Genomic DNA, 13,568 nt, shown 5'->3' with positions numbered 1-13,568 from the left:
TCTTTAGGGTTTCTTTGTCAAATACGTACCTTTCCATCAATGAATGCTACCTTGAAGCCTTTATCTTCCATCATAGAAATAAACACCAAGTTCTTCTTCAAATTGGGCACATACAAAACTTCTGGTAGATGAATGGTTTGACCTTGATTCAAGTGAAGAGTGATCGTACCTATCCCTTTCACAAGGTAGGTGGCATTATCTCCAAGTATAGTCTTCTTTTCAACCAAATTTGAAAGGACCTCCTTATACCTAGTGAAGTGCCTTAAGGCTTCACTATCAATTGACCACTTATCCAAAGTATTTGGTGGAGAGGCAGTAGATAGAGTAGAGATAAGATAAAATTCATCTTGTTTTTCTACAACATTACTTTCATCATATTTGGTATTTCTCGTCCTTTTGGGAGATCGACCATTTCCATTTTGAGCAATGTGAGCATTTCTCTTTCCTTTGTTATTGACCCTGTTGTTCCTTTGATTGCCATTGCCTTTGAAATTGTTGTGGTTGTTGTTGTCATCATCGCTTGGAGAGTTCTTATTGTGAGGGCGTTCTCTAGCATAGTGACTGAACTTGTTGCAATTGTAGCACCTTCCTTTTCTTCCTTCTTTGAATCCTTTCTTGAATCATTGACCTTGTCTTCTTGGATCAACTTTATTCTTCCTCTTTGCATGAGCGGAGAAAGCAGTAGATTCATTTCCATTTGAGGGCTTGTCTCTCTCCATCATCCTAGTCTCCACTTGAGTGCTTCTAGTCAATAACTCATTGAAACCAAGTATCCTGTCATTGTTGAGAATAATAGTGACAAATACATCCCATGGTCTTGGAAAACCTCCAAGAGCAATGAGAGAGAGATTCCCGTTTGAAATAACTTCTCCAATAGATAGCAAGTCATTCTTGATTTGAGTTATTCTCATGAAGTAGGATTGAATAGAATCCCCTTTATCCATCTTGATATCCTTCAACTTGTTTTTGAGAAAAAAGATTTGATTTGCATTGTTCACTTTGAACATCCCAACCAGCTTATCGTATATCTCCTAGAAGTTGCCAAATGAGAAATATAGGCAACCAAATGCTTTTGAATAGAGTCAACCAAAATTTTCTTTGTTTTGACTTCACCTTTTCTATACTTTGTATTAGCAACAACCGATACATTTGAATGAGGCTCCATCACTTTTCCTTGTACATAGTCCAGTACTTCATGCTCCTCCAAAGTCAGGTCCAAAGTGATCTTCCATGCATGATAGTCAAATTTAACATTGAACTTGTCCTCGGTCTTGAAGTAAGATGTAGATGCCATGGGGACTTATCCAATAGATCTCTCTTAGTGATTTCTTTTCTCTCTCTTGCTTGGGCTTTGCCTTCACCTGGGCTCTGATCCCATGTTAATGCTAGTTAACAATGGTATGTTGTATGCTTAGCACAATTACTTTAATGTCCTTTAGCAACCCAATGGCAATTTCCAATTTAGTTTTCCAATAGCAATCACATTAACCATAAATCACATTGATAGTAAGTGTAGATAGAACATGAACAATAAAATGCAAAAGACAAGCCAAGACAAGAGAACATTTGATTTGGCAGATGCCAGGGAAAAACCCCAAGATGGGGAAAACCCTTTGATCAATCCTTCTTATTATTATATCAAATGTACACACACACACACAGAGAGAGAGAGAGAGAGAGAGAGAGAGAGAGAGAGTACAAAAGTCAAAATTGACTTGCCAAATCAAAGTCAAAACAACCCTGTCAAATCTGCCTTAACCAGTAAGTCAAAGATGTTCAAATTCAAGCTTCTGTGATCCATATTTTGATTATTTGAAAACATTTTCGGAAGAAATCACATTGGTAGATTTAGGCCGACATGTTTCGAACCAACCTGTGTGGTTCATCATCAGGACAAGCTGATGAACCACACAGGTTGGTTCGAAATGCGTCGGCCTAAATCTACCAATGTAATTTCTTCTGAAAATGTTTTCAAATAAGTCAAAGATGGTCAATGCAACAACAAAACATCTTCTTTGGAGGTCGGTCAAAGGTAGTCAAACTTGGCCTTCAGAGTGGTTAAAGTTAACCCAAAAAAGTCCTGAAAATAGTGGTCAAACCTAGTCAAATTTTGCTCTTCAAGTCTACGGTCAACCTTGCAGTGAACCTCGATCAATGTGCCCAAAATATCTCAGTTTTTGTGCCTGCAGATGTAGCTCTCCAAAATCACAATTTTGACCCAAAAGTCATAGTCAAAGTGCCTGGTCAACACTAGTAAAACCTGCAACATAAGTTTGAAATTTTGGCCCTGCAATTTGTCTTGAAATTCATCCTTCTTGCCGCACGTGTCAGAGAGAAGATGTGCCCAATAAGCTATACAAACCAATCAGAGAGGGAGAGAGAAGATTGTGTTAGTTAGTGAGGTGCCAAATGAGGTTGGAGGTCTCGCTTATTTATACAAATCATTGAGGGTGAAGTGACATGTCTCTTGGGCTTCATGAGCCTACATGATGATGTGGCCGACCTTGACAATATGCACATGTGTGGGCATAAATTCAAAAACACTTTTCTGCTTGTCCAAATTTCACTTGATGCTATTTCCATTCTTTTTACCAAGATTGCATGGGATACATTTACAAATCAAACTCTTATAGGGGTGACATGTTCATACACATTTTGGGGACCTTTTAATGATTTATAAAGGGGTCGTATGTAACAACCTCGATTTAAAAGATACAAATAATTACATTGATTGATATGATTAATAGTCAACACCCAATTATTCAACTATTTAACATAGAATTTTCAAAAACACGAGTAGAGATGACTTACCTGTATCAACGATATTCCTTACTTGTGCTTTTGGTGTTGAATGCTCTTTGAATTCTGCTAACCGCAACAAAATTTTTGGGGGCGAATCTCCACCCAACCATAGGCTCAACTGCACGTAATCTTTCTACAGTTGGCCACCCTTGAGCCTTCAATCAACGTATTACTGCCAGAGAATTCTTTGTCTCACACCACTTTTCTCCCAAAAGAGTGGATGAAGGAATGGATCCATCTCATCTTCTTCATCGTCCATTACATATACCAAAAAATGGAAAGGGGTCCACATGAACACATTCCATGTGTCAACATGCGACTTTTATTTCTTTATTTTAAGTTTTACTTAATTTAATATTTCTCTTAATTGAACTCTTTCTTATTTTATTCCTTTTTACTTTTTGTTAACTTTACTTATTTTAACTATTTTTATAGTTACTTTTATATATTTATTTAGAACTCCAGTTTATTATTTACTATTTTATTTATTTATTAATATTATATTCTCTTCATTATTTATTTTTTATTTACTATTATTATCTTTTCTTTATTATTTATTTACTATTATTATAGTTTCTTTATTTTCTATTATTTATTTACCATTTTTATTTTTTCTTTATTGTTTATTATTTATTTACTTATATTTTAATATTATTTTATTTATTATTGTTATTTTTATTGTCATTAGGGGACATTACATTGATATCATTATCTATTGGCAGTTATATACAAGTCAATGATATCTTGTGTTTGGCAATAGTATGATATTTCATTGTTTCATGGTTTATGCTCTAGGAAGCATGTTTTTTTAGTGTTCCACGCGGTCGCGTTTCCTAGCTCCTTCGCACTCTGGGGACTTGGGGACGATTGGGGATCATTTCCCCATGCTCCCAAAAAGTAGGGTGTGCGCGAAAACTTGTAAGGGGGCATTTCCTCAATTTTAAGGGTCGAATCATCCAAATGGGGTCGTTTCCTAGGCAAAGGGGTCGTGGGGTCGTGAGGGTTGTTTTCCTAGACAAAAATCGCAATTTTTTTAATGAAACAAAAAATCCTAATTTTTATGAACCGAGAAGGGTTTAAACTTTATTTTCAATGTTCATTTCACATTGTTTCATCTTTTCATGATATCGCTTTGCTCAATCGTCCTCTCGTCCTTTCACATTTTCTTTTCTGTTTCAAATTTCAGTTGTAGACATAAGTTTATTTTGAATCGTGATATATGATATATTAGACTTGAGTCTTGACTCTATAAAAATTTGAGCCTTGATGTATCAAACTTGACTTTTATTTCAATATTCAGTGTTCATAGTTGAAACTTCAATATTGTTCAAACTTTAAAACTTAAACATTTACTTTCATTGTACATTGTTAGTAGTTACACTGTATAGTTACAAACTTACATGTATGATGTATGATTATATGATATCATGATTTTTGTTTTAAATTTGTTTCAGACTTCTAGTTACATGATTCATCGATTTATCATTTATCCTTCGTGATGTAAGTGTTATATATTATATAATGATAAATACAGCTACATTTTAAAGACCCTGACGTCCCCCCACGTTTCCTAAAAATTGGTGGGGAGCTTTTGCATAGGCTGCTCCTACGTATCCCTGCTCCCTCACCCCCATGTCCCGGAAACTTGGTGGAACATTGTATTTTTTGTTTAGCGAACGAGGCATTCGGCAGTTCCTTAAGGATTGTATCATAATGGGGTTAGTGGCCCTATTGATTAATTTTGCTTGCATGTGAACACATATGCGCTTTCTTGGTTTTTTCAAACCTTTCTTTTACGTCTTCTTTCTATAGATCTCCTACGAAATGATTTCTCTTTGACTAGTCTAGTTGAACAAAATTAATGCCTTGGAGAACACTTGTGGGGATGATTTCTATAGAATAAAGGATCTATGCATTCTCTGAATATCAATTGCATTGCAGATAGTGATCTCTGGAGCACCCCTGCATCACGTTTCTGGAAGGAGTGTTGAAAGCCCCGAAGAGAACAATAATCATGCCATTGGTGAAGGTACATCCTATAAACATTGGAGATGATTAGTTTCCAAGTTTTGAACCCAAGGGAATAATAATAATAATTTACAGTAGAATTTGTTATTTGTAGGACTGTACTTAGGGATATATAATTTTCTCAGAAGTGCCATTTAAAAACCATTTAACTGCAGATGGTCAAATACCAAAGACCCACTTGAAGCCGTATTTGGACTACGTTGGATATCTTTACCAACGTTTAGAGCCTCTCTCTGATCAGGAACGGTTCGAGGTATATTATGATCAGTTTTGGAACATTTGATAATTTTTTATTTTATAACTTTTATGCCTTTTTGGTATAGTGCTTATTTACTGACATTTTATAGCATACTTCTAAATAATTAGTGTTGTTAATTCTAATCTGTTTTTCAGCTTGGCTACAGGGACTTTTTACAAGCTCCATTGCAGGTAAGAAACAAAACTTTTGGCGATAGTAAAAACTCGTAGAAATATTTAAATTTACTCTGTTGTTGTTTATTCTTTGTTAGCTTAGCTGTTATTTTCTTCTTGTTTTGTATAAACACTGACTTGACTGTTGGCTTCTGCATGAGGCCTTGTCTTCCGAGGTTAATGATGTTTGGGAACTTTATTGTGCAGCCTCTTATGGATAATCTGGAGGCTCAAACTTATGAAACATTTGAGAAAGATACTGTGAAGTATGCTCAGGTATGTGAGGATCTGTTTTCTTTTTCTTCCCTTTTCCTAATAATAGGCTCTATGAGCAGTGAATGCCATGGATCTGAGCTTTGAGTTGTTATAATTGTGCCTGTAAAGCTATGTTACGGGAAATGTGGGACCCCCACAACCCCCTCTCTCCCTGAACCAGCTGCGTTTTGGTACGAAAACCCCGAAACACAGCTGAAATGCATTTCAGGTGCCATACCCTGTGTTTCAGCGACTTTACATCGCATTTCAGGATCCATATGGCATGTGTGGGGAGGTACAACATGCTTGTGTGGCCTATTTTATGCCCAGGGCCCAAAATTTCTTATTTTAAGTGACTAAAAGTTAATTTTTCTCAGTGATTAGATTTTAATGATATTTTAAACTGAAGCATGCTTCAAATTTAATGGTGAAGATTGAATACAGAATGATGATAAATTTAGTGATATATGGCCTCATTTATAAATAATAAAGGCTGTTTTTGGAGTTTACTGCATGGCAATGTCCAATGTCTTACTATTTTTGTATTACTTTCCCAATGTCTTTTATGTTTCTTATTTAAATGCTCTTGGGCCTTGGCACTTACTCATTTTTTCACAAACCCGTATTCTGATTTCTAAATCATAATGTGAAAACTTAAACTATTTCTTTCATAGTTTCAATCAGTGAAACATGAATCTCCGATCACTCGCAATTAATCATGAGTCAAACTCTGCTCTTCCCTCAAACGATCTGATTCAACTATGGGCGAGTCAAACTCGCATTGACCGTGTTTGACTCGTGGTCAACGCGGGTTTCACTTGCGACTCACCGATTAATTACGATTTAGCCGACTGAGGTGATTTTCAACACTCAACTCGAGGGGCACGGGCTTTAACTTTTAGGGTTCCCCCATTTTTCGTTGCGTAGTTTAGTTACGTTAAGAATTAAAAGTCGGCCTGTAATTGACTTTCCTCACTTGCTCAGGTCTACAACTCATACGTCGAGAAGGTAATAGAGGCATGGTTTCAGTTTCAATTTACTCCACGTAATAGAGTCATAGTGTAATAAAGGCGTAGTGTGCAGTGTGCTCCATTGTAGCTTCAACATGTGCTTGGTCAAAGATTTCAGTAGCAAACCATTATCGTATCATTTTAGCAGCAATCAAGAGATTTCAGTAACTGCCTTTTTACTGATTAGTATGCAGTGTTTTATAAACTTTTAGAAGCAGATGCTTCTGGTTCGATGTAGTCACAGGTTAGGAGTCAAGACCCAGTACTTTGGATCATGTTTGGACTCATAACATATATGAGATAGTTATTCATTCATGATATTTTTGACATCTATTGATATTATGCATTGTTTGGACATGGCTTTACTGAATATCAATGAAAAATGTTTTTTTTTTTTTTTTTTTTTTAATTCAATATATGTGTATATCTTAAATTATTGAATTCACCGATTTTTTCCTGATTTTCCCCCAATCTGATTAAAACTCTTTGCTCTTTTGCCTCACCAACTTATTGCCGATTCCGAGTCTGGTAACATTGGTTTCAATATAATTTTCTGAGATAGCACATTACACACACAAACACACCACATTTCACCGTTTCCTAATTTTTGAGGGACCATGTTTCCAGCGCGTTTCCGTTTCTTTGTATCATTCGTTTGATTCATGCTTTATTGATCCTAGAGCAGTATAAGAAAGCAGTTCATGCAGCCTTACTTGATCGTGTACCTGAGGAGAAAGCATCAACAACAATTACTGTAAGTAGGAAGATAACATCGATAGTCATTTTGTTCGCTCCCTTGTCTTTCTCAGTGTATTTTGGCTATAATATCTTGTACGCTAGTTTTTCATGTTTAATTTGCGGTTTGTGGATTTATGTACAAGAATAATGCTTCTTGCTGTATTGAAGGACAGATTCTTACCAGCTTAACATTTTATCACTCAGGTACTTATGGTTGTAGGAGCTGGGCGGGGACCTCTAGTGAGGGCTTCATTGCAGGTTGAATTTCAAAAACCATTGCCTGAAAACTATGGTTTTTTAATAGGTAGTTCTGTTTTCTAAAATGCAGAAGGTTTTTGCTTTCCTGGCTTTCTTTTGTATTTCTACTCACTGACAGTATTGTTCCAGGCTGCAGAAGAATCAGGAAGAAAATTAAGAGTTTATGCTGTAGAGAAAAACCCCAATGCAGTAGTTACACTCCATGTAAGTCACTTCCTGGAATACAAAGCATAAGAGAAGCAGTCATGGTGGCATTAATTGTTTCCATGGAGATTAATTTTTGATGAAATACTTTGTTCATTTTGAATCCAGCTTTCTAAGAAGAGATACATTGAGATGCATGGACAGTGGTCACGATTATGGCCCATATCGCAGTGATTTTTTATTGTTTGAAATTTTTTCTGTTCTCCTTAGTGTGTGGGTCGAATAATGACTGATTTATTCCTTGTTTTGGTACCTAGGATGTAATTTGGGCTTAAATTACATTTTTTTGGGTTTGTTGCAATTTAAAATATTGCGCAATGAAACCTTTGCGCTGTTCTATATGTTAGAAAATCGGAAAGGCAGAAAGATTTTCTTACTTTCTCAATTACTTGTGATATTATTGTGTTCTTATTAACTTTCTTATGTTCTTCTTTTATCTTTGTTTCATCAAACAATCAGCAAAACAAAACAAGAAGATCAACAACACCGGATGTAGGCACTCAGCCAGGGCTAAAACCCCTCTATAGTGGAAAACCCAGTCAAACTCTTACACTAGCATATTCAAGTTGAGATAGACCAAGACCTTAGACCAAAAGACCTTATCCCTCCACCAAGTCTGCCCATAATCTGTCCTTCCAAACTTCAAAGATCGATTCCAACAATACCACATTAACACTGCAACAATACTGCATCACAAACAGAATTTCGGCCCAACTTCAAGACTGCAACTTCGACCCTCCTGCAGCTGCAAAATTTCAGTCCTACAACTAATTCAAAACTTTTGACCCCCAACTTCAGTCCAAACACCTTAGCTGACTTTGCACGTGTGAGAGAGATGCCCAAAAATCTTTGATTTTCTTCTTTCTTCAATTAGGTGTTCTTCTATTGCACTCCGCTCTCCTTTTTCGTCCTCTTTCTCTATGAGGATTGAGCTTTTGTGTATGTGTCTCCAAATCGAGCTCCCTCTATTTACACTGCTTCCATGAGGTCGAATTGCCTTAATGATGCCGACTTGTCCTTCTTTGATGCTGACTTGGTGGGGGAGGCCTAAAAGACCTAATTTATATTAAAATAAATTTCTTTCTTGATAAATGAAGCCCAATAAAGGTATTTTACATTATGGCATGGATAAGGACACTTGACATAAACGCTAGAAGCCTACAATGGAGACTTTGACCTATAAACCATTGACCCAAGAATGAAACCCATGCTTTAATAAGTCAATTTATTTTATCATAAAAATTAGTTTTTCTTTCTTTTGACAAATACATTACATCATGACACAAATACAATAATGAACACTGTTAAGTTATGGTATGTTATATGCTTATAATAGTTTACTTCTTTTTCTTATTATATTCCACAGATTAGCAATCACATGTACATGAAGTAAAGTGCAGATAGAACATTAAACGATCGACAGAAAACAAGCCAAGACAAGAGACACAAGATGTGACGACTAGCCGGGACAAACCCCACAATGTGTGGGGAAATCCTTTGATCAAATCTTCTTTTATCTTCAATAATTCAACAGAGAGAAATAATGCAATAAATCTGATTTATATCAGCAGTAGCAAATCCTAGATCAGCAGCATCAGCATTAGCGGCTTCATCATCAAACTAGGGCAAATGATATCTCACAAACCAACCATCGGATCGACTTGATTCCGCCACCAAAAGTTGCGGCTTCCAAAGGAGGCTCAGATGAACCTACAACGCAGTTCAGATGAGGAGATCTTCAGGTCCACGCAGGGCAAACTTTAGTTCTGCAGTTGCAGTTTCAGTTTCAGCAACTTCCTTCAAACTAGGGCAGTCGATATCTTGCAAACCGTCTGTCAGATTGACTTGATTCCACCACCAAAAGTTGCGGCTTTCAGAGGAGGTTTAGATGAACCTACAACGCAGTTTAGATGAGGAGATCTTCAGGTCCATGCAGGTCAAACTTTGGATCTGCAGTTGCAGCGTCAGGTTTAGCAACTTCCTTCAACATGTGTGAGAGAGAGACCCTTTTCTGCGCAGTAGAGAAGAGACTCTTTTCTGCGCAATAGAGAGAGAGAGAGATGTGATGAGATGAGTGAATCCAAATGAGGAAAAGTCCTCCTGTATTTATACACAACGTTGGTGTTTGAATAGATGAGACTGTTGGGCTTCTGAGCCTACATGAGTTGTAGGTCGGCTTGATAATAATTCCATAATCAAAATAAATTCATATCTCCATGAATGCTTATCGGAATCGGATGATCTTTATATCAATCCTACACCTCTCGACGAGAGGAATCTAATAAAAATATTATCAGCCATGAATAAGATGACCCACATGAAGTTTGGCCCTAGTTGCCAATTTTAACACTCCCTCTCAACTAGGGAAAACTTCATTTGCAATATGTTTATCGGTCGTTACTATTCATCCATCAAATGCACTGCCCTGTACAACCTGACCCTTGCCCTGCTCTGCTCTATTCTGCCTGTTCTACTTTGTCTTGCTCTGCCCTTTACGGATCTGTACGACTCTGCTCTGTTATGCTTTGCTCTGCTTTTGTCCGAATTATGAAGAAGAAGAAATGATCGAGGATGTATCATACTGACTCAAAGTCAGTGTCAGAGTATGTACCACTGGTCGCAGACCAGTCTCAACCAACCTGAAGTCAGCGTCATAGTGAGTACAACTCCTACCACTGGTCCCAGACCAGTCTCAACCAACCTGAAGTCAGCGTCATAGTGAGTACAACTCCTACCACTGGTCCCAGACCAGTAACATCCTCCACTGACTCAAAGTCAGTCTCAGAGTGCGTACCACTGGTCCCAAAATAGTAACAACCAACCCGAAGTCAGTGTCATAGAATGTACCACTCCTACCATTGGTCCCAGACCAGTATCATTGATCCCAGATCAATGGAGGTCATCCTAGCGTAGGGAGTACGGTAGATACAACGATGCATCCATCAGTACTACTATGGTCCCTAACTTCATTTCCTTGCTCATTGATCAGATGAGAGGTACTTCCCATGAGTCCCAGACTGCATGGGTAGGATGTCTCGACAGGGGAACTTAATCAATCCCGTCCTCACAGGAGAACACATCAATCCTGCTACAATCGCCATGGAGAACACATCAATCCAGGCCGCCATGGAGAACACATTAATCCAGGCCTCACAGGTGAACACATCAATCTTGCTACAGTCACCACGGAGAACACATCAATGCAGGCCTCACAGGAGAACACATCAATCCTGCTACAGTCGCCATGGAGAACACATCAATGCAGGCCTCACAGGAGAACACATCAATGCAGGCCTCACAGGAGAACACATCAATCCTGCTACAATCGCCATGGAGAACACATCAATCCAGGTCTCCTCACAGGAGAACACATCAATCTTGCTACAGTCACTATGGAGAACACATCAATCCAGGCCTCACAGGAGAACACATCAATCTTGCTACAATCGCCATGGAGAACACATCAATCCAGGCCTCACAGGAGAACTAATCATCCTGCTACACAGGAGAGTGAATCATCCTGTTCCACAAGAGAGCAAATCATCTTGTCCCACGAGAGCGAATCATCTTGTTTCAGTGCACACCACCAGGGGAGGGTGAGCCACCCTGTGGTCGTATGTTGCTCCAGTAAGAACCGCAAGCCCTCAAAGCTCCCAGAGCTCAATGTATGCAACATGCAAGACCCTTGTATAAGGATTTCTTGACGACTCCAAGTCGTTTAGGAAAATCACAGATTAGATCTTTCCTCGGGGCTTTAACAAGGTGTATCGACCTGTACTATTGAAATTTGGTACCGGAGGACAGGTGGTTCCCTTAGGCTTTGATCTTTGGCCTAGGGAAAAGTGTCCAAAAGAATTTAATTTTTCTCTTAAAGTGACTTTATAATTTTATAAAGTTAAATCTAATTTAAAAGTGACTTTAAGTGATAAAGTTACTAAGTCTAATTTTAAAGTAAATGAAAAATTAGAAAGGAAAAGTGACTTTGGAAATAAATGACTAAGTGGGTCTTTATTAAAGTGGGGTGAATTAAAAAATAGAAAGTGAGATTTAAATGAGCATTTAATCTCAACCATTGATCTAAATCTATTTCAGCCATTGGATTTAGAGATCACCCAAAAGTCACTTGGAGTTATATTAAAGGAGGAAAAGGAGGAAAAGGTCATTCATTCTTTCATGAGCAGATTGGGAGAAGGAGAGCAAGAGAGCAAGAGAGATTTCTGAGCAGGGAGGAGAAGGAGACAGCAGCTTGGCACACATTCCAAGGCAGCAGTTGAGCAGATTTGTACAGCTGATTCAGCACATAGTGAAAGGCAGATTTTTGCACAAAAATCGAGGAGCAGTTTGCTGATTTTTCTGCACACAAAACGGAGGCCGTACAACATTTATTGCTGTCCTGTTTGCTGTAATTTCCAGATCGCTGTGAGGCATGGGAAATGAGATAAGTTGTAAATTTGCTTGCTGATTTTTGCTGAATAATTCTCACTGTAAAAAGGCAATTTTCAGAAATAAAGAAGAGCTCTCAAACTGGTTTTCCCCAAGAGTTGTAGGGGGTTTTTCCAGGGTCAAGTTGACCAAAAATATCAGTGTTTTAATGGCTGTTTTTGATTGCTGATTTTTAATTCTGCAATTTCCAGCATTCTGAAAAATTTCCAGAATTTGTGTTTTCAGCAATATTTTTTTTTTCAGTCTGTTAAATGTATGGTTATGGGAATGGGCATTTAACTACATGGGAGAAATAAGGAGAAACTGAAAACCGGGGTAATTTTTACATGTACATCATCTTAATGTGATGGAGCCTCCTTGCTCATCGACTTACCATATCCCAGATGATGTCTATCTGCTGGAGCAATTGACGAATACGGGATTCCTCAATAATCGAATCCCCCCTCTGGTTGTTACAGAGAATCACAGTGGTATGTGTTCAAACAGCTCACTGAAGAGCTTCCCCAACCACATAGCTTCATACGAGATCATACTCATAGATATGTATCTGGTCTCGGCGGTGCTTATGGCAACCGACTTCTGCTTCCTGCTCATCCATTATATCAAAGCAGAATCCAAAGAGAAACAACACTATAAAGTGTTCTAGTGATCCTCCACACTACCTGCCTAATCAACATTCGAATAATTATGCAGTTTCATATTTCCGGCATTGTATCTCAATCCATGAGAGATTGTGTCCTAAAGACATCTTAGAAGATTCTTGGCACCAATCTAGTGAGGCTTAACCAAATATGAGCTCACAATGCTAACTGCAAAACATCTGTTCGGACGGAGGTTCACCAAGAACATCAACGCGAATGAGTTTTTGAAACTCAGAGGCATTTCCCAAATCTGGTCCGATATCACTACCATATAACTTCTGAAGGTTAAGATCCTCGAGGTAGTCACAGGCTTGTAGTCCACCATACCAAATCTTTTCAGAATTTTCACCACATATTTTCCTTGAGAGTGGAAAATTTCCCTTGGCTTCTACCACACTTCAAGTCCTTGGTTCTTCATTTCAAATCCAGAAGCCAACTCCCTCTTACATTTGTGAATGAGAGGGTCTGCACTTGTTAGAAAGAGGTCATCCACATACAACACCAGTCTGAGAGGCTTGTTATCTTCAACCTCAAAGTAAAGGTTAGGATCGAATTCACTTCTAGTGAATCCCAGCTTCATCAAGTAGCTATCGATCTTCTCATACCATGCTCAGGGTGCTTGCTTCAGCCCATAGAGAACCTTCTTCAACCTACATACATGAGATTTTCGATCATAAATCTCAAATCCTTTGGGTTGCTCCACGTAGACCTCTTCTTTGATCGAACCGTGCAAGAATACGGTCTTGACATCCATACGATGTAGGTACCATCCTTGTGA

At 38.1% G+C, this 13,568-nt stretch overlaps 1 protein-coding gene across 2 annotated transcripts in view; it reads left to right on the top strand.

The window, feature by feature from the left end:
* The window catches only part of SKB1 (SHK1 binding protein 1), a 238,743-nt gene that overhangs the window by 173,383 nt on the left and 51,792 nt on the right, over window positions 1–13,568 (top strand). For both annotated transcript variants that reach the window (XM_089438948.1, XM_089438949.1), the window contains 7 exons: window positions 4,744–4,831; window positions 4,986–5,083; window positions 5,224–5,259; window positions 5,449–5,517; window positions 7,192–7,260; window positions 7,449–7,502; window positions 7,632–7,706. In XM_089438948.1, the coding sequence (XP_089295074.1) occupies window positions 4,744–4,831; window positions 4,986–5,083; window positions 5,224–5,259; window positions 5,449–5,517; window positions 7,192–7,260; window positions 7,449–7,502; window positions 7,632–7,706 (489 nt within the window). The remainder of the gene's footprint in view (window positions 1–4,743; window positions 4,832–4,985; window positions 5,084–5,223; window positions 5,260–5,448; window positions 5,518–7,191; window positions 7,261–7,448; window positions 7,503–7,631; window positions 7,707–13,568) is intronic.

Source organism: Pinus tabuliformis, chromosome 9 (assembly GCF_031772625.1).
Source record: "Pinus tabuliformis cultivar Carrire ecotype Pingquan chromosome 9, CPIR1, whole genome shotgun sequence".
NCBI classification, from domain to species: Eukaryota; Viridiplantae; Streptophyta; class Pinopsida; order Pinales; family Pinaceae; genus Pinus; species Pinus tabuliformis.
Note: the sequence above shows the minus strand (reverse complement) of the source record. Positions and strands in the feature narration are given on the sequence as shown.